This window comes from Vulpes vulpes, chromosome 10 (assembly GCF_048418805.1).
Source record: "Vulpes vulpes isolate BD-2025 chromosome 10, VulVul3, whole genome shotgun sequence".
NCBI lineage: Eukaryota > Metazoa > Chordata > Mammalia > Carnivora > Canidae > Vulpes > Vulpes vulpes.
In genome coordinates, this window is record NC_132789.1 from 45,658,091 (window position 1) to 45,679,317 (window position 21,227).

The 21,227-nt window shown below is 54.1% G+C and overlaps 1 protein-coding gene across 6 annotated transcripts in view; it reads left to right on the top strand.

Annotated features, from left to right (window-relative positions):
• CSMD2 (CUB and Sushi multiple domains 2) overlaps window positions 1-21,227 on the top strand; it is a 494,027-nt gene that overhangs the window by 53,080 nt on the left and 419,720 nt on the right. For all 6 annotated transcript variants that reach the window (XM_072723914.1, XM_072723908.1, XM_072723910.1 and 3 more), the window contains exon 2: window positions 3,000-3,216. In XM_072723914.1, coding sequence (XP_072580015.1) covers window positions 3,000-3,216 — 217 coding nt within the window. The remainder of the gene's footprint in view (window positions 1-2,999; window positions 3,217-21,227) is intronic.

Consider the following 21,227-nt stretch of genomic DNA (forward strand, 5'->3'; position numbering starts at 1 on the left):
TTTTGTTTTTTTTAAGATCTTATTTATTTGAGAGACAGAGCGAGCATGAGTGGGGTGAGGGGAAGAGGGAAACAGAGGAGCAGGCTCCCGCTAAGCAGGAGCCCGATGTGGGGCTCAGGCCCTGGGATCATGACCCGAGCTGGAGGCAGACACTCAACTGGCTGAGCTCACACCCAGGCGCCCCTTCTGTTTCTATTTTTGACATAACGCATACATTTTGCATAAAACTACCGGCTTGTCATATTTCCCACAGCTTTTCTGCTCAGAAAAACCAGTCAGATATGTATCTGCCTATATTTTTTTCTAATTATTTTTTGGCTTGAGTTTGTTTTAACTTCTCTCCATCTGGAGTTTATTTTAGTAAATGGTGTGAGTTGAGGAGGTAGCAGTTCTTTTCCCAGTTAATTCGGTGACCGTGCAAAAAATGCTTTTTCTTTTCTCATTGTTTTTTTTTTTAATGTTGTCCTCTATGCATTTCCATTTTCATGTGCGTTTTCCATGTATTAAGGCCGTCTCGATACTGTTCCATATTCAGCCCGTCGGCGCTTAGACCACCGCCCCACTGGTGTCACAAGCATCATTTGGCCGTTCCGGTGACTCCCCTGCAGGAGGAGGACCCGCATTCGCTACCTTTTCCCAAAATATCCATTGTCCATGACCATCTATTTTTCCAGTTAAACTTAGGTATCATTTTAGCAACTTAAAACAGGTCATTGGGCTTTTGATCAGAATTGCATTAAGCTTATAAATTAACTTTTCAAAAGGTTAATGTTCTAAATTAACCTTTCAGTAGTTCGTCTTCCTGCTCAGGATGACGCTATGTCTCTTCAATTATTCAGTTTTTTGAAACCCCTCTCTAGGTCTTTCCATCCAGCACCTGCTCATTCCTTACTGAGTTTATTTCTGCGTATTATATGCAGTTGGCAGTTATCATAAAGGAGATTTTTTCTTTATATTTTTATCTGTCCCTGGCATATGGAAATGTTATTGATTTTGTAAACTTATTTTGCATTTGGCTACTTTACAGAGGCGTTTTTTTTTAAATATTAGTACTAATAGCTTTATAATTGATTTCTTTGGGTTTTGGGTATATAAAAATATCATTTGCAAACCATGTTTTTCCTTGCTTTTTTTTTTTTTATTTTGCTGTGTGTGTGTGTGTGTGTGTTGCATGAGTTAGCTCTTCCAATAAGTCATGAAACCTCACAGATGAGGTCCCATTCTTGATCTTAACCAGGTGTTTTGCCGTAAGTAGGATGTAGGTGATTGTCCTAAAATGATGCCACATCATGGTAAGATCTTTTTCCTAGCTCCAAATGCTTATTTTAATCAGGGTTACATGTCTAAGTTAGGAAATGCCTATTTAGCACTTATTTCAGAAGGCTTTAACTTTTTTCTCCTTTAATGGGGTACTTTGTGTTAAGAGAGTTCTCAACAGTAAAGTCATTTCAGAGATTAACTGTCCTTTGTCAGTTAATCCCTAAATAGGCTTTAAAAAAAAAAAAACTAGGTTGAGGCCATTTATCAGCATCAGAATTGCGAGGCAGGACTGGGGGCGGGGGCTGCTCAGGGGGGAATCCCGCTGCCAGTAACGAGTAACTGTGTGGTTTGGGCTCCCCTCCTTAATTTCTTAGTTTTTCATCTGTAAAATGCAGATGATATTAATCGTCTCCATCCTCAAGGGCAGTTTGTGAGGTTTGAACAACTCGGTGTGTATAACGCTCTTTGAAGGGCGTCTAACCAAACCTCACTAACTAGAAGCCATGTATTGAATTATTAAGAATGTACCAGGTGCGGGATCTTGGATTTGAGGTGTGGATTCAGAGATTGGAAAACCCACATACGGTCTGTCCTTTCCTGGAACTAGCAGCCTGGCGAGAAGATAGATGCTTGTGAAATCATCCCGTGGAAGCATGGAAATGTGCTTCTATGATACGTGCTCTCAAGGGGAGCTTATGGTGTCATGAAAACAGGGAATAGGGCCATTCAGCTGGTCAAGGGGAGACGCTGAGCTGAGATCTGAAAGATCAATGTGCCCAGAAGGTAGGGGAGGGTGTTCTAGGAAAAGAGAAGAGCCTATGCAAAGGGCTTGTGGCCGCAGGACGATGGCGCGGCTGGTACCAAGGATGAGGGAAGGCAAGTGGCCCCTGGGGCCAAGAGGTCATTCAGGGCAGACCACGCTGTCACCCTGTCAGACACCCTGCCGGGCCCACCCGAGATTTTTCCTGATTGATCCGCGTGAGGAGCCGTGGAAGGCTCGGTGTAAGTGGGGAAGGGGATGAGACCCCATCAATTTCTGTTCGGAAAAGATGCCCTTGGCTGCGTGTTGCAAGGGCGGGGGTAGGGAGGCCGGCGGGCAGGCGGGGAGGTGGAGGCAGGGGCAGGGGCCGCAGCAGCGCCTGCGCATCCCGGGGGGCCTGAGGCTGCAGCTCCGACAGTCGCCCCCCTGCCCTGCGCCGTTGGGGGGTGGGGGGAGCCGTAGGGGTGTTGGGGGGCTGTGGGGGGCCGTGGGGGGCCGTGGGGGACCGAAGGGGGTAAGAACACGAGGCGGGGGAGGGGGGCATGCGGGGGGGAGGAGCCCGCAGCAGGGGGGAGGAGCACCTGGTGGGGGGAGGAGCACCTGGCGGGGGGAGGAGCACCTGGTGGGGGAGGAGCCTGCATCGGGGGAGGAGCACCTGGTGGAGGAGGAGCCCACAGTGGGGGGTGGAGCCCGCAGCGGGGGAGGAGCACCTGGTGGGGGAAGAGCTCCTGGTGGGGGAGGAGCACCTGGCGGGGGAGGAGCCCGAGGACATGCGCTCAGCCGTCGCAGGTGTGCGTTGCAGGGCCTGGCTCCCGACTCCCAGCTCTCTGCTCCCGGCTCCCGCCTCCCCTGCTCCCGTGTCAGCCGCCTGCCCCCGCCCTGGGGGAGGCGGGGCTCCTGGGGGATCGGGGCCTTGGGGTCCTGCGCGGATGCTTCCGGGCCCCCCGACCCGGCTGACCTGCCCCCTCCTGTCGCCCAGGCCAGAACTGCACGTTCCAGCTGCGGGGCCCCAACGGCACGGTGGAGAGCCCGGGCTTCCCGTCGGGCTACCCCAACTACGCCAACTGCACGTGGACCATCGCGGCGGAGGAGCAGCACCGGGTCCAGCTCGTGTTCCAGGCCTTCGCGCTGGAGGAGGACTTCGACGTCCTGTCGGTGTTTGACGGGCCGCCACGGCCGGAGAACCTGCGGACCAGGTACCGCCTGCCCCCGGCGAGCTCGGCCAACACACAGCTCTGCTCCCAGGGCTCTCCCCCTTTCCCTTGCTTTCTCGAAGTTTCCAAAGCCCTTCTCTGGCTTGGGAGCAGCCAGTGGGCTGGACGGATGGGCAGCGTACTTGGGGAGGTGACCTGGAGGGCACAAGGGTCGTGGAGAGACTCATGTCTCCGAAAGCTGGCTTTGCATGCATTTGTGCATGTGTGTGTGCATCTGTGGGTGTGCACTCTTTGCTCGCACAGAAATCTGTTTCCTCCTCTCGAACCCAGCGGATAGACCATGTCTTACCTCCTGGACTTGAAAACCATGGATGCTTGGCTGGCATTGGCCTTGCACGGGCATGGCCTTGGCGGTGGGCATAGAATCGGGAGTGTGGCGGGGGCACTGGGGTGGCTCAGATACGTGTAGGGCTCTTGACCTCAGCCCAGGTCATGACCTCGGGATCGTGAGGTCGAGCCTACCTGTCAGGCCCTGTGCTCTGAGTCAGTCTCAAGCCGACTTGTGTGTGCACACCTGCACGTGCACATGCACATGCTCTCTTTGTCTTTGTCTCTTAAAAGGGAGTTTGGGGCAAGCTTCCCATGGTCACAAACCCCATTCTGGTAATTGGAAGAGAAAACTCTGGAGAGCGCCACCCCCCCCCGCCCCCCAGCAGTCTCCCGAGAGGGAGAGTTCACATCAGGGAGGGAGACAGGCAGGGAGGCTGCAGCCTGTGCAGGCCCGGGTCCCGGCTCTCCTGGGGCTGTGGACCTGGTAGCCACCCTGCTCCATGGCCAGCCGGGCTTCGGGCTGCTCTGGCCGCCGGGCTTCGGGCTCCGCGGGGAAGCAGAGGGCTGGAGGCTTAGCAGCCGAGCCAGGAGCCAGGGCTGCTGCGTGGGACGGTGACCAGCTGGGCCCTGGCTGCTGCTTTGGCTTGAGGCTCTGTGTCCTCCGGGTGCACAGTCCCCAGCGGAGTCCCCGACGGCAACATAGGGCCGCATGGCCAGCTGGCTCCCTTCTCTCCCGCCCCCGGGCCTCTGGGGCACTGCAGGGCTGAGGCCGCCCTGTGTGCTGCTCCGGCCAAGGCTGGGCTTACCCATCCTGTCGAGCATCCCGCGGGTGTGGCACACGGCAGGTCCTCAGGGACCTGGGGGCAGGGGCAGGCCCTGGGGGGCTCTTCACTTCTCCGCTGTGTAGATGCATCAGGGGCACCGGCCTGGGCACAGGGGACGTGGCTGTGAGCCAGCAAAGCCACTGTCCATGCTGAGGCCACCTGCTAAGGGGGGCCATAGGCACCGTGCGACCCAAGGGTCGGGAAAGCGGAGACTGGGGCCCGGGCCAGGCTGTGAGGGAGCAGGCCCACCAGCGGGCACTGAGCACGGGTGACGCCTTCTGTGGGTGCTTTTGGACACTTGGCCGTTGGGTGGCGTGGCAGGTTTTGGGGCCCGTGGCGTGCCTGGCTGGGTGTGGCAGCTCTCCTTGCCCCCTAGTGGCCGTGGTGCGGGCCCTGCTGACACCCAGGTGCGGGGCTCGTGGGCTGCAGAGCAGCCGCTGGAGGTGGGGGGCAGCTCCGGCCAGAGGGGGCACAGCAGCTGTGTTTGGGAAGGAGGCTCCTGGGCGGGCACCTTGTCCCAGGGACCCTGGCGGGCTCTCCATCCATCCTGGGCTGATCCCTTCAGGCGGTGCCAGCAGCCAAGCCCGGAAGCTCGCTGCCTGGGGGACCCCGGGAGGGCAGATGACCCCGGGGCAGCCGGCAGGGCACGGGGGGAGCGGAATTGCCCTTCCCGGAACGTGGCTCCCTCGGGGCTGGGGGGCACGCACTCCTGGTCCCCGTGAGTCGGTGTCACGTCCTGCACGTGCTTGCTCACCCAGGTTTCGTCCTTACTCACGAGTCCGCAGCTTGACGCCCGGGTGTCCGGGGACCATCCACTTCCTGGAGCCTGGAATCGTTGCCCGTGTCTGCTGCGTGCGAGCACACCTCGTTCCTCCACTGTGCTCCTCCGTGTTGGTGTTTTCTTCCTTTTTACCCAATTAGCCTTGTCAGGAGGTCGCCCACACTGCGGGCCTTTGAGCCTTCCCCCTGCAGGGCTCTCAGCGTTTCCCTGTCCCCGTCATCTAACTCATTCCTTTCTGCTTCCATTTTTATTCATTCTTCTCTTCCTCTTACCTTGGGCAAATGTTGATCTTTTGCTGATTTCATGAATTGGTTTCATTATTTCTTGTTTGATCACAAAAACATTAATAGTCATTTTCCCCTAAGTATGACTTTGTGTCCCATAAGTTTTGATGGATACTCGTTGTTTTAGGAAGAGTCTCTCATTGTGGGTTTGTGCCTTCCTTGAATTTATGGCTTTCTCCCCCTCAGGTGTCCCCATAATGTTTGTTATACTTGAAACATTATTATCCAGTTGTATTACGTTACGATCAGATGATGATTTCTACTTTGGAGAATTTGCTGACTTTTTTCTTCCCACAGTAGAAGATCATTTTTTTGGTATGTGTTCTATAAGTATTTGAAAAAAATAATTTTTTGGTGAAAAAATTTGTGTTATTAGCATTATGCCGTTTTTTCTAATTTTTTTGTCTGAATGCTGTTTGTCAAGGATAAGCAAGGCATTGTGTTCGCATTTTCACTATTGTTCTTGTCAATTTACCTTTTTATTTCTAAGTTTTTACCCAATATATTTTGGTGCTATGCTCGTCAGTGTGTATATTTAAACATGAGATAGCGAGAGTGAATTTTATGTTTCTTTCAATACAAAAGTTATCTTTAGTCCCCAGGTTTTTTTTTTTAAAGTCCCCCAGGTTTTTTGTTTTTTGTTTTTTTGTCTTAAATTCTCTTTGATGCTAATATAACCACCTTCGTTTTCTTGGAGGTTTGCATTTATTGGGTCCTCTTTCCCAATTTTTCTGTGTTTATTATTTCTGCCATTGTTTTAGTTATATCTCTTAGGACGTCATATCATTGGATTTTTTTAAGATTCAAAAAAAATTGTTTATTCGAAAGAGAGAGAGCAAGACAGAGAGCACGTAAGTGTGGGGGAAGGGGCAGAGGGAGAGAAGCAAGCAGGGGGCCCGACACAGGCTCCATCCCAGGACCCCAGGATCATGAGCTGAGCCAAAGGCACCCAGGTGGCCCTGGATTTTTATTTCTTTACTTTTATTTTTAAAAATATTTTATTTATTTATTTATTTGAGACACAGAGAGAGAGAGAGAGAGAGAGCATGAGTGGGGTAAGAGGCAGAGGGAGCCCAACTCAGGGCTCAATCCCAGGACCCCAGGGTCATATCCTGAGCAAAAGGCAGATGCTTAACCTGCAGAGCAACCCAGGTGGCCCTGGATTTCTTTTTTCTTTCTTTTTTTTATAAATTTATTTTTTATTGGTGTTCAGTTTATCAACATACAGAATAACACTCAGTGCTCATCCCCTCAAGTCCCCCCCTCAGTGCCCATCACCGTCACCCCCGCCCCCCGCCCATCTCCCGGCCCTGGATTTCTATTTCAAACCCTTCCTAAGAGTTAACAGGAAAGCTTCATTTACCCACATTTTTCGGTGACAATCTATATGTTTGTTCTGGCATGATTCTTAATGCTTTTTGTTTTTAAGTTTCCTTACTCTTATCATTTCCTTTTCTCTACTTGCAAGTACTAGTTTTCTTTACTTTTTCCATGATTTTGATTCTACTAGGGGTGACGTTTCTTCTTCAGAAAAACGTTTTAAGGGGTGTTTCTCTGTCAGCATCTTGTCTGGCTAGGCTTTTTCTTTTTTTTTTTTTTAATTTTTATTTATTTATTTATTTATTTATTTATTTATTTATTTGGCTAAGCTTTTTCTTAATCGAGTCTTACTGGCACTGCATCTTGTAGAAATCCCTTAGTGTGTCTGTCTCTTTCTCCTAGTTCCCAGAATGGACAGTTATATTAGCTCTTTTTAATATACCTTCGATTATTTCCATGAGAACCTAGAGGCTTAGGTTGAAGGGGAGTTTGACATGTTAGCTTGGCTCTTCATCTTGAACTACAAGTTTCTTTTACCATTTTTGTTCTTTTTGATGCTATTGTGAATATAGTTATCTTTTTATTTTACATTATTTTATTTTTTTAAACGATTTTATTTATTTATTCATGAGGGACACAGAGAGAGGCAGAGACACAGGCAGAGGGAGAAACAGGCTCCCTGCAGGGAGAGTCTGATGTAGGACTTGATCCTGGGACCCCAGGGTCACGCCCTGAGCTGAAGGCAGACGTTTAACTGCTGACCCCCCCGGGAGTTAATATTAATATTAAATATAATATTATATATTAATATATATTATAAAATATATGATATTTTATATTATTTTATTTTTGAGTTATTCATTGCTAATCGAAATGCATTTGGTTTTGTACATTGGACTTATGTCCCGTGACCTTGTTGAACTTGTTATTAATATTTCTAACGTATTTTTTTCTTGGATCTGTGAATGAATGTTTTAGTTTTTCGTTTCCAATCTTGATGTCTTTTATTTATTTTGCCTAATTTCCCTGGATGGGCTCTCTAGTACAATCCTGAACAGAAGTGATAAACCTGGACATCCTTGCTTTGCTCCTGACCTTAAGACATTGAGGCTTTCGCTGTTAAGTGCGACGTTAACCTCAGGTCAGTGCTGGGTGCCTTTCGAATGAAGGTTTTGGGCAGCGGACTTGGGCACAGTCTGGCTGCAGTGGGGGAACACGGCGTGGAGTAGGGGCCGGCCTCGTGGCTGCAGACCAGGTGGGAGGCAGTGGTAGCCTGTGCGACACCAACGAAGAGAGATGTGTGACTTTATGTGACGGTTACCGGCAAGGCATTGTCTCTGAGCTGAAGGGTGGATTTATAGGGACTGCGAAGTGGCAGGAAGGAGGAGATGGAGGATGACTCCGCAGTGTCTGGCTTGGAAGCAGAAAACAAACAAAATCAGCGTACGGCGCATCCTGGCCTCTAGTAAAAGGTGTTCTCACGGCGCGCCAGGGTCTTTCCCAAACCGGCGTTTTTCTTTATTCGCTTAGTGGACCAGAAGGCTCATGTCCTCTCATGTTCTTTTCCTGTGAAACCGCAGAGTACAATGGGGCAGCCCTAAATTTATCCCCAGGTAGGTTCTCCATGTATTAATGCTGTGACCTGTGTGAGGTCTTGGGTCCTCATCTATAAAATGGAAGTCACCGTGCCCATCGTTGCCCATTCTCCAGGTGCTTGCATGGGAGCCACCTGCAGCAGATCCCTTCATGCTCCATCAACGGTATTTGCATCCTTCCCCGGCCTTCTGTGCCCAGAACCTAGGAATTTGGAGTATTCTAGAAGGTCCTGCTGTCTGTCCTGATACTGTGTCTGTCAACTTTTTAGATCAGAGGACTGCAGGTGAGGAGCACAGACCCTGAAGGAGGAGGAATCGGGCTCGGGGGAGTCACTCACTGTGGTGGCTTTACTGTGGCCACGGCCACCTGGCACTGGGCAGGACCACCAGGATGTCTGCAGCGGCTTTCTCTCGGCCTCTATAGCCAGTGGCTTTCCGTGTTTATTGTCTACGACTCTGCAGGCAAAACTCAAGTTTTGCGGTTCTGCTGCCTCTGCATTTGGGATGCATTTCTTGTCTCTTCTTCTCTTGCTCTGATGCCAACCTTTCTCGATTCGTAGATGCATTCCGGCACCTCCTCGCCTCAAGCCCCTGCCCCCTTTAAGGCTTCTCTGGCTGCTTGCTCACGGGGTGTGTATGAGCCACAAGCTTCCATCCTGGTTAGATTCTAAGCTCCTTGAGGCTGAAAGTCGGGGCTTCTGTGACATTTTGCTGTGGATGACGTGAGCTTGAGTGCTGGCTGGCCCTTCGCTACTGGGCCTCTGCCAATCACTCTGACTCTTAGCCTCAGCATCCCCATCTATGAAGTGGGTATATCAACGTCTGCTTCATAGGTTGGTTGGGGGAGGATGGAGTTAAATAACAAGTGTAAACCGCTTGGGATTCTGACAAGATAGAAACAAAAGGAATACTCGTGTATTTGTAGAAGAAAATCAGAAAACACGATTAAGCAAAAAGACACACAGCCTCCCAGTCAATGTGTAAGTCAGGGTAGAGCCATGGTTCCCGACCCCCCAGGGGACATTTGGCAGAGTGTCCGGGGGCATTTTTGGGTGTTACAACTGGAGGGGGCACTTTGACATGTTGGGGTCAAGGCTAAACATCCGGCCATGCCTAGGACCGCCCCCGGGGACACATTCCCGTGGTACTGACAGGGCGAAATCTGATGGAGGCGATGGAGGAATGAAGGCCTTGGCATCTGACATACGTAGGTTCAAATCCTATTTTTATATCGATGACCTTGGACAAGGAGCCAACCCATCTGAGCCTCAGTTTCCTCCCCAGCAAAATGGGGAGCTCAGTGGTGCTCCGTGCTGACAGCTGCACCTGGCATCGCTAATGAAGAGGTGCCGGTAGACACACTGCGCACAGCTCGTTCTATATGCAGATGCCATTCATCTCCCAGCGACTCCCTTTCTCTACCAGGAGTTCAGAGCCATCTTCTTGAAAGCATCTCACATTTCATCTAGAGCTATTCACAAGCAGCCACATCCCAGGGTGCCAGAAGGCAGCGTCTGGCTGCTTGAAATTAAATTTACAATAGGAGCTGATCAGATTCTTCTCATAATGGATCAGGGTGGGAAGCGAGAGTGGAAGCTGGCCTTGAAAGCCGCGGAGCCCGTCGGAGTTTGGAAATTAGCAAGCAAAGAACAAAGAGGCTCTGGATGGTGCAGCGTCAGCTCTGCCGGTGAGGTACTGACACAGTCCCCACGTCCCTGCTCTGGCGCAATTAGACGGCCTGTCCGTGCTGGCGAACGTCCCGTTGCATTGCAGTTGACTGTGGGATGGAGTTTTCTAATGACACGCAAGCAGACGGAAATCTGCAGACACACTGCTGATGAACGGCCTCGCCGAGCAGGCGTCGGAGGGTTCAGGGGCGCTGCCGACGACTGCGCTGGGTCAGCGCGGCTAAGCCCCCCTTAGTTCAGGCATTTGGCCTCAGGTTGTGGGAAACACTACAACTCTTCCCCCTAATCACCGGCAGTATGCACCCCGTCATCCATCTGAGGTGGGAAGCAGTTCGGGTCGTTTGGAGCTGGTTGCAGATGTCACTCAACTGGCGTTAGACACCTGTTTGCAAGTCGTAAAAATAACTCCACAAATTCGCCAGATTTACCATCTTCTTGGATCAATATGTGTCTCAGCAGAAGCCCCCGAAGGACCTGCCTGTTTGGATTCCTTTAGAAGTGTTCCCTGGGGCAGCCCGGGTGGCTCAGAGGTTTAGTGCCGCCTTCAGTCCAGGGTGTGATTCTGGAGTCCCGGGATCGACTCCCGTATTGGGCTCCCTGCGTGGAGCCTGCTTCTCCCTCTGCCTGTGTCTCTGCATCTCTCTCTCTCTCTCCTTGTCTGTCTCTATGAATAAATAAATAAAATGTTAAAAAAAAAAAGTGTTCCCTGCATGTCAGTAGGGCTGTCCTTGGAGACAGAGCCTGGAGAGTGTGCTGTGCTGTGCTGGGTGGGCCCTTGGGGACCAAGGGGGAGGGGATTGGTGGTGAGCCCCCCCCCCCAACCGGCCAGGCGCACGCATTCATGGCATTGACTGCCTACCAGGAACCCCACGTGTCGGGGGCACAGCAGTCACCCAACAGCCTCTGCTCTCAGGGGACTCACAGGGTCTTCAGGGAGGCAGAGAGATGCGTGGCAGCCAGTCCCGGGCGTTCCGCGCAGTGGCCGGGGCAGCCGTAGCGTTGGGCGGGCCCTTGTAGGTGCTGATGTAGGGCCCGGGCTGCCTCCCGCCATCTGCCCCCATGGGGGTCGCTCATTCTTTCCTACCCCACCTCACTCCTCAGTTCCTCCCTCGGGACTCCTCTGAGACCCCTGTCCTCAACCTGGTCAGACCCTCTGGCTTACGCTCCTGGGTTTACCATGCGTCCATTGTTCGAGGCTTTACACGAGGGGGTGTGTGATTGTTTATGTCCCACGGGACTGTAAACGCCTTGACTGCAGAGATTGTTTGTGTCTTACCTTCCATCGGATCTCCAGGGCCTGGCCTGGGCAACGAATGAATGAATGGATGGATGAATGAGTGCTCCGTGGCGTTTAAGGTTGCCTGACGGGGCATGGAGGGAGGGATGAGGTCCGTGCTTCAAGCCGGGAGACTAGTACGTGTGCAGGTCCAGTAAGGCAGAGAAGGTGAGGAATATAGGACGACTGTGGGCTCATCCGGGATGGGTCGGAGTGGAGAGATCCCCGGGGACCCCACGTGCCGAGCTAGGGAGCCTGGCATGAGTTCTTTTTTTTAATTTTTTAATTTTTTTAATTTTAATTTTAATTTTTATTTTTTATTTTTTTTTTATTTATTTATTTATTTATTTATTTATTTATTTATTTATTTAATTTTTTAATTTTTCGTGGCATGAGTTCTAATGCCAGAGGGGACATAGCAGAAAGTCCTAAACGGGCATTCTCGGTGTTACCTAATCATTCAACGGCACCACCGGGAAATGGGGTCACTTTTCATGGCAGGAGTGAGATGAGTATCTCCGAGTTCTCCTACCTGCTCACGGTCTCTTACCTGCGGGAATGGACTGACCATGGGGCTCCTGGAGCCAGAAACAAGGCTTTTAATTCCCTCCACATCAAATTGCTTCCTTACTCCGTCGGATTCATTTGCATCCGTTTCGTTTCCTTTTTAAAAAATTCATTCCTTTTAAAGCAGTTTCTTTAAGATAGCAGAAGTGATAAGCGCTCAGTACTTTGGGGGAGCCCAGCGATCCTGCGGTGTGTGGGGTCAAACCGCATAAGTGCCTCCTTCCCCAGACCCTCGTCCCAGCCTCGCTCCCAGGAGGTGACCGCTGTGAACAGTTTGGTGTGTGTCCAATTTCTTTTTTAAATAAAGATTCATTAAACTGCCCGTGAGGCTTATTGGGACATCCATCAGCCCTTTAAAAAATTGTTCTGATGAATTAAGTGTAAACTAATTAGAAACATGGATTCAATTACCCTCGAAACACACAAGGGCTTAATAATTAATAGGAAGAGGGCTTGAGGCCAAAGGCATTATGGATTTTATCAAGCCCCTAACATCTGAAAAGTAAATATGTTTGATTCACCCTAAATGCTGGCGGATTTGCCATCCGGAGGCAAACCTGTTGGTAGGAGCTTTGTGTTTTGTTTTATTTTATTCACCAGCAAGCTTTGAGGAGCTTTATGGGGTGCATAAGGTCCCCCATAAATTCTCTGGTCATTCCTATGGGTCCAGAGTACCTGGGCAGCCGCATGGGGCCAGGAAACACCACAGGGTTCTGGGTGGAACGTTCTGCTTATGGCCCAGGGCCATGAGCTATGACACCTTAGATGGAATTGGAGGAGAGCCGGGGGTTGGAATCAATACGTGCCTGTCATGCCAGGTGCTCTGGGAACCGTATCTCATTGAATCTGTACGGCTTTCTCAGGAGGGAGAGTTGCTGCCTCCATTCTTATCACTAAGGACGCCGAGTCTCAACGAGAGGCCCCGTGCCCTGGAGTGCGGGCCGCGTTCAGGCTCCCAGGTCTGCTAGACAGCCATGTGTGCACAAGTCTGCACGAAGCCGAGGACGCCACCACTGGGAGGAGGGGGAGACAGGGCCTGCCTGGCCTGGGCTCAGGAAACCAGCCCCCGTGACCCCTGGGGCAGCCATGGGCTCCGTGACCTAAGGCCGGGGGCGGGTGTGGGTAGACGCGTCGTGGGTGGATGGGGAGGGAGCTTGGCAGCTGAGGATGCGTGAGGCCAGGCGGGTTGCAGCGTCGGGGCCCTGAGCCATCTCGCCGTGCCCAGGAGGACCCCGTGGCTAAAGGTCAAAGTCAGTCATTGCAGCAGCAGTGAGAGTCGAAGGCCCCATGGAGCCCGAGTGAGCGCAGGCACCGCGTGGACCCCTCTGCAGGCCCACGACCACTCGCTGCCGTCTCACGTGCCCCCTTCTTCCCGGGTGGCCGTGTGCACCGGAGCCCCCACCTGCTGCCGACGGGCTGCATCCTGCCCAAGTGGCGCTTGGCGTGCATCCCTGAGGGCCCGAGGCCCATCGTCCCTCCATCACTGGCGTCTGAGCCCTCGCTAGTTCGGGGGCTTTGCCGTGAAGCAGTTTGCTCTAGAACCACCAGTGGCAGGTGGGCGTTCGGGGAGCAGCATCCCTGAGCTCCCTGGAGTTGGCGTGTGGTCTTGTTCGGGGACACGGGGCTCCTGGACGGTCTGCGCTCTGAGGCCACGGACGCACACTGAGGGATTTGTGTAGAGTGGTTGATTGTGCTCCTGGCTTCTGGGGGGGTCTCCCTGGCCCCCCAGGTGCCGGCTGTCGTCCCACCCCCGCCCTGCGGCCCCGGCCCCGGCCCAGAGCAAGATGGGCCTCGCGGTCAGCCGGCCTCCACGCGTGTCCCTGCGCTGCCGCCACTCACTGGCTGTGGCTCGGAGGGGCCTGCATCCCTCTGGGTCCCAGGGCCTCTGCCCTCGGAGTCAGGATTCCAGCAGCAGCCACGTTGTGGGGAAGCTGTGAAATATCCAGCGACCCCGCAAGGCGTGGGGCACGCGTGAGCCCTTGGGAGACCCATTGCCTTGTCGCATCCGAGGCTCGGCTCTTCCAGCCATGTCCACAGCCACCTCCCGGTGCCCCCCCGGCCCCGTGGCCCGTCGCCTTATTATACGGCAGTGTTCCGCCTGGTCTGCCGTCTGTCTTCCAAACCAGAGCCGGGGCGAGCCTTGATTTTTTTCTTTTTTTTCTTTAAAGAACAGTCTTTTGGGGATCCCTGAGTGGCTCAACGGTTTAGCGCCTGCCTTTGGCCCAGGGCGCGATCCTGGAGTCCCGGGATCGAGTCCTGCGTCGGGCTCCCAGCATGGAGCCTGCTTCTCCCTCTGCCTGTGCCTCTGCCTCTCTCTCTCTCTCTCTCTGTGTCTCTCATGAATGAATAAATAAATAAATCTTTAAAAAAAAAAGAACAATCTTTTAATTGAACCATGCAGGAAGAAATAGATTTACAGAAAAGTCGCAAAAAACGCACGGAGAGTCCCTCACTCGGGTTCCCTTGTTATCAGCATCTCCCGTTCATGCGGAATATTTGTCACAATTGAGGAACCTCTGCTGATTTACTGTCACTAACCCAGGATCGTGTTTCATCCAGATTTCCTTTTTACCTAACATCCTTCTGTTCCAGGATCTCACCCAGGCTCCCCAGATCCTTAGGCTCCTTTGGGTTGTGGCGTTTTTCTCAGACTTGTTTGGGATGAATGGACACTTTTGAGGAGTCCTGGTCGGATTGTTTTTTTTTGTTTTTTGTTTTTTGGTTTTTTTTGTAGGATGACCTGCAGTTGGGATTTGTCTGACGTTTTCCTCGTGATTTGACTGGAGTTGTGTTTTTTTTTTTTTTTTTTTTTATTGCTTGATATTTTATTTATTTGAGAGAGCGAGCCTGTGAGTTGGGGGAAGGGGCAGAGGGAGAGGGACAAGCAGACGGCGCTGAGCATGGAGCCCATGTGGGGCTCGATCCCATGGAGTCCGTGTGAGGCTTGATCCCACGATGCTGAGATCAAGACCGGAGCCCAAGCCAGGAGGCAGCCGGAAGCGTGACCACTGAACCACCCAGGTGCTCCAAGGAGTCATGCACTTTTCGAAGGAAGGTGATGTTTTCATCACATCCCATTGAGGGTCTGTACAACCGACAGGACTCGTCCCCATTGACGGTGCCCTCGATCGCCTGGCTGGGGTCCTGTATGGAGACCTGCTCCCGCCTCGTCTGGGAAGGAAGTCGCCGTGTGCATCCCACATCCAAGGACATGTTATGCTTTATCCTGCGGCAGAGCATCTGCATGAACTGTGTGACCTTCTTCTGCACCTGCTTGTTCTCTTCCATTTATTAATTTGTTCACGTCAGTGTGGCTTCACAGGTAGTTATTTTATACTCTGGGTTATGACCCAATACTGGTTTATTTTGTGGCCCAGATTGTTCCAGCCCTGGCCGCTGGGTGCTCCTTTCGTTGGCTCCGCGTATCTCCTTTGACGGTGCCCATCGTCGTTGTTAGTCGTTGTTGAGGACGTCAGTGTTGTTGAGGATGTCGATGTTGAGGACGTCGATGTTGTTGAGGACGTCGATGTTGAGGACGTCGATGTTGTTGAGGATGTAATGGCGCTGCTGTTTCACACACGCTCTCGGGAGAAAAGAGCTCAGGTTCCCTTGATTGGAAAAACAGTATCAGCACCCAAGATGTGGCTCTGCGGGCGCTCATCACCTGGGGGCATCGCTGCTTCCGGGCCCTCTTTGCTGACAGCGGGGAGCTGGGTTAGCGTACGCACACATACCTGTAAATATTTTCACGTGCATCTGTGTCTCTGCTACATGACTGTGACTCTAAACATGACTTCACGCCGATGTCGCCAACCCAGGTGCAGGACCACCTGGATCATTCTAGCCTCCTTCCCTGGCTTATCTGGAACCTCCCACTCCAACCGCGAGACCCCTGGCTGTCCCCATCTGCCGTGCGTGTATGTAATCATTCATTTGCAGGATGCGTGGATAGTGGTATCAGAACTGGTGACCTGCGCCCCCATGGGAAACGACTTTTTCAACTGGAGTACGGAGATTACACTCAGTTCCTCTTGCCTTTAGTCTTACAGACGTCACTTGTTTAAATTATTGAAGATCAGCGCTATGGAGGAAACACATGTCAGAGCAGCAGTGTGAAGTGTAAGGAATGAGGTTTTATTATTTCTTATTTTTTCAAAAATTTTATTTATTTATTCATGAGAGACACAGAGAGAGAGAGAGAGGCAGAGACACAGGCAAAGGGAGAAGCAGGCTCCATGCAGGGAGCCTGATGCGGGACTCGATCCCAGGACCCCAGGGTCACACCCTGGGCCAAAGGCAGATGCTCCACTGCTGAGCCCCCAGGGGCCCATGAATAAGGTTTTAATAGGGTGGCCCAGGGAGCCGTGTCATGAAGGGGACTTTTGTGTAGCAACTGGGAACAAAGTGGGTCGGGTGTCCCCCCACCCATGTTCAGGTGGCCCCAGACACACCTGCTCTGTTGGGTTATGGGTCTTACATGTGTTTCTTTCTCGGGGCCCAGCAGGTTGTACTAAGGAAATTTAAGGGCAAGGAAATATATTTATCAGTAGCTTCAGCTGACCCGAAGGATGCTCGGCATGGCGCACGTCGTGGCCCTTGTCCTCCGGGGGCTGCCGCTGATGGGGGTGTCAGGGCAGGAGGAGAGAAGCAATGAAGGCAGTGCAGTTGGCAGGTGGGGTCAGAGCAGGAATATTTTTTTTTGAATTTTATTTATTTGAGAGAGCGTGTACAAGCGGTGGGGAGAGGGAGAAGCAGGCTCCTCACTGTGCAGGGACCCCGAGCGGGGCTTGGCATGACCTGGCCCGAAGGCAGACGCTCGCCTGGGAGCCACCCGGTGCCCCCGAGAAGCGATTCCTGACCTCCTGATGCTGACACTTCGTGAGGACCCGGCCAATGGCCAGAGGCACATGCCACCCCGGGTGTTTCCGGGGTCCCGCCCATCACAGGCCGCACTCAGCCTTCTGTAAACCCTACAAGGCGAAGGAGAAAGGTGACCCGTTGCAGCGGCAGGTGCACCCTGGCAGGAGGCCGTCCCTCCCAGAAGGCCCCCCCTCCCCCAGGCCCTCGGAAGGGTGGAGCTGAAGCTGGGAAGAGCTCCAAGGCTCCTCCCTCTGAGCGTTCAGGGGTGCTCTTCCCACCCCGTGAGAGGCTCACGCTCCCCGGGCACAGCGTCACTTGCCTCCCCAGGAATCCGCTACCGGCCTTGACTTTGGTCCCGTTTCACAGAGGAGAACGCTGAGCTTCTGCTGAATGAAGGGTGGACCCCCCATGGGTGGCCGAGTCCTCACCGGCTCCGAGCGGCGCCCTCCAGCCGCCTGGACTGCAGGTCCACGGGGGGCGGGAGAGAGGGCCCAGCGGTCCCGAAGGACATGGAGGGCCGCGAGAGAACCTTCCAGAAACTGGGTTTCTGTGCCCGGGGCCGCCCCGTCCTCCTTCCCTGAACGTACCTCCGCGTGGCGAGGCGGGGAGCAGCCTGGGAAGCCTGCCTTGCCCCCGCCGGGCCCCTCCTGCGGCTCCCACGGGGCGAGGGCCCCCACGCGGCGGACGCTTCGCAGGACCTGGGGGAGTGGGTTCCTTCTATCTTGGAGCACATAGAAGAGTAAAGATTTTCTTTAATTAGAGAGTGCCGGATAGATTTAATTAAAGCTTCAAACCTGCAATTTTCTTTGTTTGATTGATCAGTTGGTGCTGATTGCCTCGAGTAATTACGAGGGGGGAGGCGGCGTCTTCAAAGCCTGGTGGCGATACGGAAGCCGCCTGAGTGGGCGCCGGGGCGCAGTCTGCGAGGTGCCCGTCGCCCGTGTCCGCGCTGGCCAGGTGAAGAGTGTCTCAGTCGAGCTCCCGGCTGATGGGCTCCTGTAGAAAAATTCCCTTTTACCTCGTTTTCCAAATGCAGTCGCGCCCCGGAGACCAGACGCTGTTCTGTTACTTTTGTCTCTTTTATTGATTATTTATCTGCTGCTGGGATCACCGAAAGGTGCCGTTGGGAGGAGCCTCCTGAATTGCAAGAGTGCGTGGAGGGTCCGGGCGGGGGAAGGCCGGCGTCTCACGAGCTCTGCATTTAGGGAGTCGGAGTTCCGGGGCCGGGCAGCCCTGGGTTAGAGTCCTCGCTCCGTGACCTCCTTTCTGTGTCCTCAGCTGCGGAGCGCGGGCCTGTAGGGAGGACCCTGTGCACACCCGCTTGCCCGTCCCGTGCCCCAGCCTGCCGTGGGTTCTCGCTGGGTGTGTGCCTGCCTCTTCCCCGTCCTGGGCCCTGTTGCCTCGTTGTGGTCACCCCCGCGACGGAAGCTGGGTGAGCTCGTGAGAGCCGAGCCGTCGGGCTCACCGAGGCACAGCCCCCACCCCCACCCGTATGGCAGCCGGGCCTTGGGACGTGGCCCTTCTCACAACCATGTGCCCAGTGCTGAATTAGGGAATGAACACCCCTTATGTTCATTTAGCATTTAGGTGCTCCCCCAAAGTAGTGCGGCGGGGAAGTGCGGCGGGGAAGAGGTGGTTCCACTCACGGAAGCCCAAGGGGTGACCCTGCTGGACGCGGCATGAACGGAGTGGAGGGATCTGCCGCTGCAGAGCCTTGCGGGGAGAAGCTGTCGTGTTGTCTCCAGACCTCGTCGGGCATCCCTGCGGGCTGACCCTGCAGGGGGGTGTCCGGGTGCTGTCGAGACTGTGGCAGTAGAGAAAGCATTTGGAGTCCTAAAGGCAGAGCAGGCCCTGGAATTGCCTGTGCATTGTGTGCCACGACCCAGGGACGGTACTCAGGCCGGAAACCCTGGCAGTGGAACCGCGGCCTGCTGGTAATGCGGGCATCAAGGTGCTGATAATATAGCCCGGGGGGCTCAGCGGTTGGGCGTCCGCCTTTAGCCGAGGGTGTGACCCCGGGGACCCGGGATCGAGTCCCACATCGGGCTCCCCGCATGGAGCCTGCTTCTCCCTCTGCCTGTGTCTCTGCCTCTCATGAATGAATAAATAAAATCTTCCAAAAAAAAAAAAAAGTCAAAAACCAGGTATTAGGACGGCTGGATGGTGAATAATTTTTTTTTATTTATTTTAAAATGTTTCTGACACGTAGCTGTTATTTTTACCCTAAGAATGCATTTTTAAAAAATATTTTATTTTTTTATTCATGAGAGAGAGAGAGAGGCAGAGACACAGGCAGAGGGAGAAGCAGGCTCCATGCCGGGAGCCCGGCGCGGGACTGGATCCCGGGACTCCAGGGTCATGACCTGGGTCGAAGGTGGCGCTAAACCGCTGAACCACCCGGGTGCCCCCTAAGAATGCATTTTTCAGTGGAGACAAAGTTGGGTGTAAAAGAAAAGCCCAGAGCTTAAGCATGTTCCCTCCCGGCCGTGTCCGTAGAGGGACAGTGACAGATGCGGGTTTTTACGAGGGAGAGCGAGTAGGACTCCGAAGGGATATCCCGTTCATGTTGCCAGATGGACACGGAAGGACTTTGGGGTGTTTGCTTGGAGCAAGGAGGCCCTCGGGGGAAGCGATGGCTGTTGTCAGGGGCCCGGGAAAGGGCTACAGAGCTGCCATCGGGGGCCGCACGCGGGCAGTGAGACCGACATGACCGGGCGGCGGGCTTTGAGTCGTTGCTGACACCTGCCTGTCCCTGGAATGGGGCTCCCTGCTTCCTGCCTCTGGAGGGGTCCGTGCAGAAGCCGGGGCTTCTCGGACTGCCCCCCTCCACCCCGGGGCCATGCATTGCCCCTGCCTCCTCCCGCCCCCCCAACCCGGGAGGTTGAGGCTCTTTAGATAATTCATTCTCCACCTGGGGGGCTTGCCGTAGCCTCGGCCTTGACCCCTGGAGTTGGGGAGGTGGCGCCGCTTTCAACGTGCCGGGTGAGGAGCCAGAGCGGACGCTTGCACTCAGTGGGAGAAGCAGCTTCAGAACCAGCATTGCTTTCACTCGTATTCAATTCTTGCAACGATTTTAAACGTCAGAGGAGGAAGCGATCATCTCACGTGGATCATGAGGGGCCCCCGGGTTGCAGAAGACGGATAAACGGGGGTCTAGGGGGATGCTTTGCAGACGTGAACGGGCGGACAGCTAACCCCGGGGTCCGCTCCGATTCCGAAGGCTGGGGCCGCATGTCCAGTGAGCGTGTCGGTGATGCCGGGCCTGGTTCTCGGCCCAGCCAGCGTGGCCTCCGGGGCCCTGCCCACAGCTCCCGGAATGGCAGCCTTGCGGTTGCCCACGTGCCAGCGCTTGGCCCTTTGTCTGTAGAGTCTGTTAAACGAGGAGGAACTGGGTAGGAATGAAGAGCGGGGCGCAGACGAACGCAGGCAGGACCTGTGCGGCCAGGCGTCTGTGGCTCAGGTTCACGCCTGCACCTGTTCGTGTGTGTGCTCGCGGCTGCTGAGCATTTGCGAGGATGTTCCGTCGTCCCAATCCTGCTTCGACGGCTACTGGTGTGCGTGCGCTGTGCTCCCTGCAAGCGTGGACTTGGGGTGCGCGTGCCTCCTCCACCTGCTTCCCTCTCACGGCTTCCCAGGGCTGCAAGTCGTTGGAAGGGACACAGGTGAGGGCGCGGGATGGTGACGGGGCCCATCCCCTGCAGCGGCGTCCCCGGCTGCCCGCTAGGAGCCTGGCGACGATGGGCTTTCCCTGCGGGGTGAGGAAGCCCCGGGGACTTTCTGCCCGAATCTCCGCGGGCTCAGTTGCCGACACCGGTGGTCGCTGGTCCCGAACCTCCCTCCCAGCCTTTGCCCCTTCCCTCTGCCAGCTTAGACGGTGTCTCGTGATGCGAGCGAGCGGGGGATACCGGAGGAGAGGTAAGCCCAAGGCGGAGAGCGGGGTAAGGAACGAGCGTGAGGACGATGGGATGAACCAAAAACCTGCTTCGGGACGGCAGTTCCTGCCAATAAAACTTAACCCGCGCCCACGTTTGTACATACACACGTATGTGTGCACGTGACAGAGGCGCACGCAGACACCTATGTATCTATAGGTGCACAAAATTATTTTTGTAATTATTTTTGTGCATCATTTATGTGTGTGTGTGTGTGGTTTTGTCCCGTCCCCCGCCACCATATATCTTGTGTGTGTGCTTGGCGCTCTAAGCTTGATGCACGGCATGCCACACGGGGCTCCCAACAACCCCCCGACGAAGGTATCACTGTCCCCGTATTGTGGATGGAAACCCAAGCAGGCGCTGGAGTGACTTGCCAAGGGGACGTAGCGGGCGAGCGGCCGAGCCAGGATCCGGACCTGGGCCGGGCTGCAGAGCTCGTGGTGTCGACCACTGTGTGGCCTGGTCCCGAGCCCCTGGCCGGAGCGGGGTGGGGGTCATGGACCCCTGGGAGCACCTGATGACACCCACGGGCCCTGCCCTCCTAGCCCCGTCCCCGCAGTGTCAGATAACCACGTGCCTTTCCCCCGATGGGC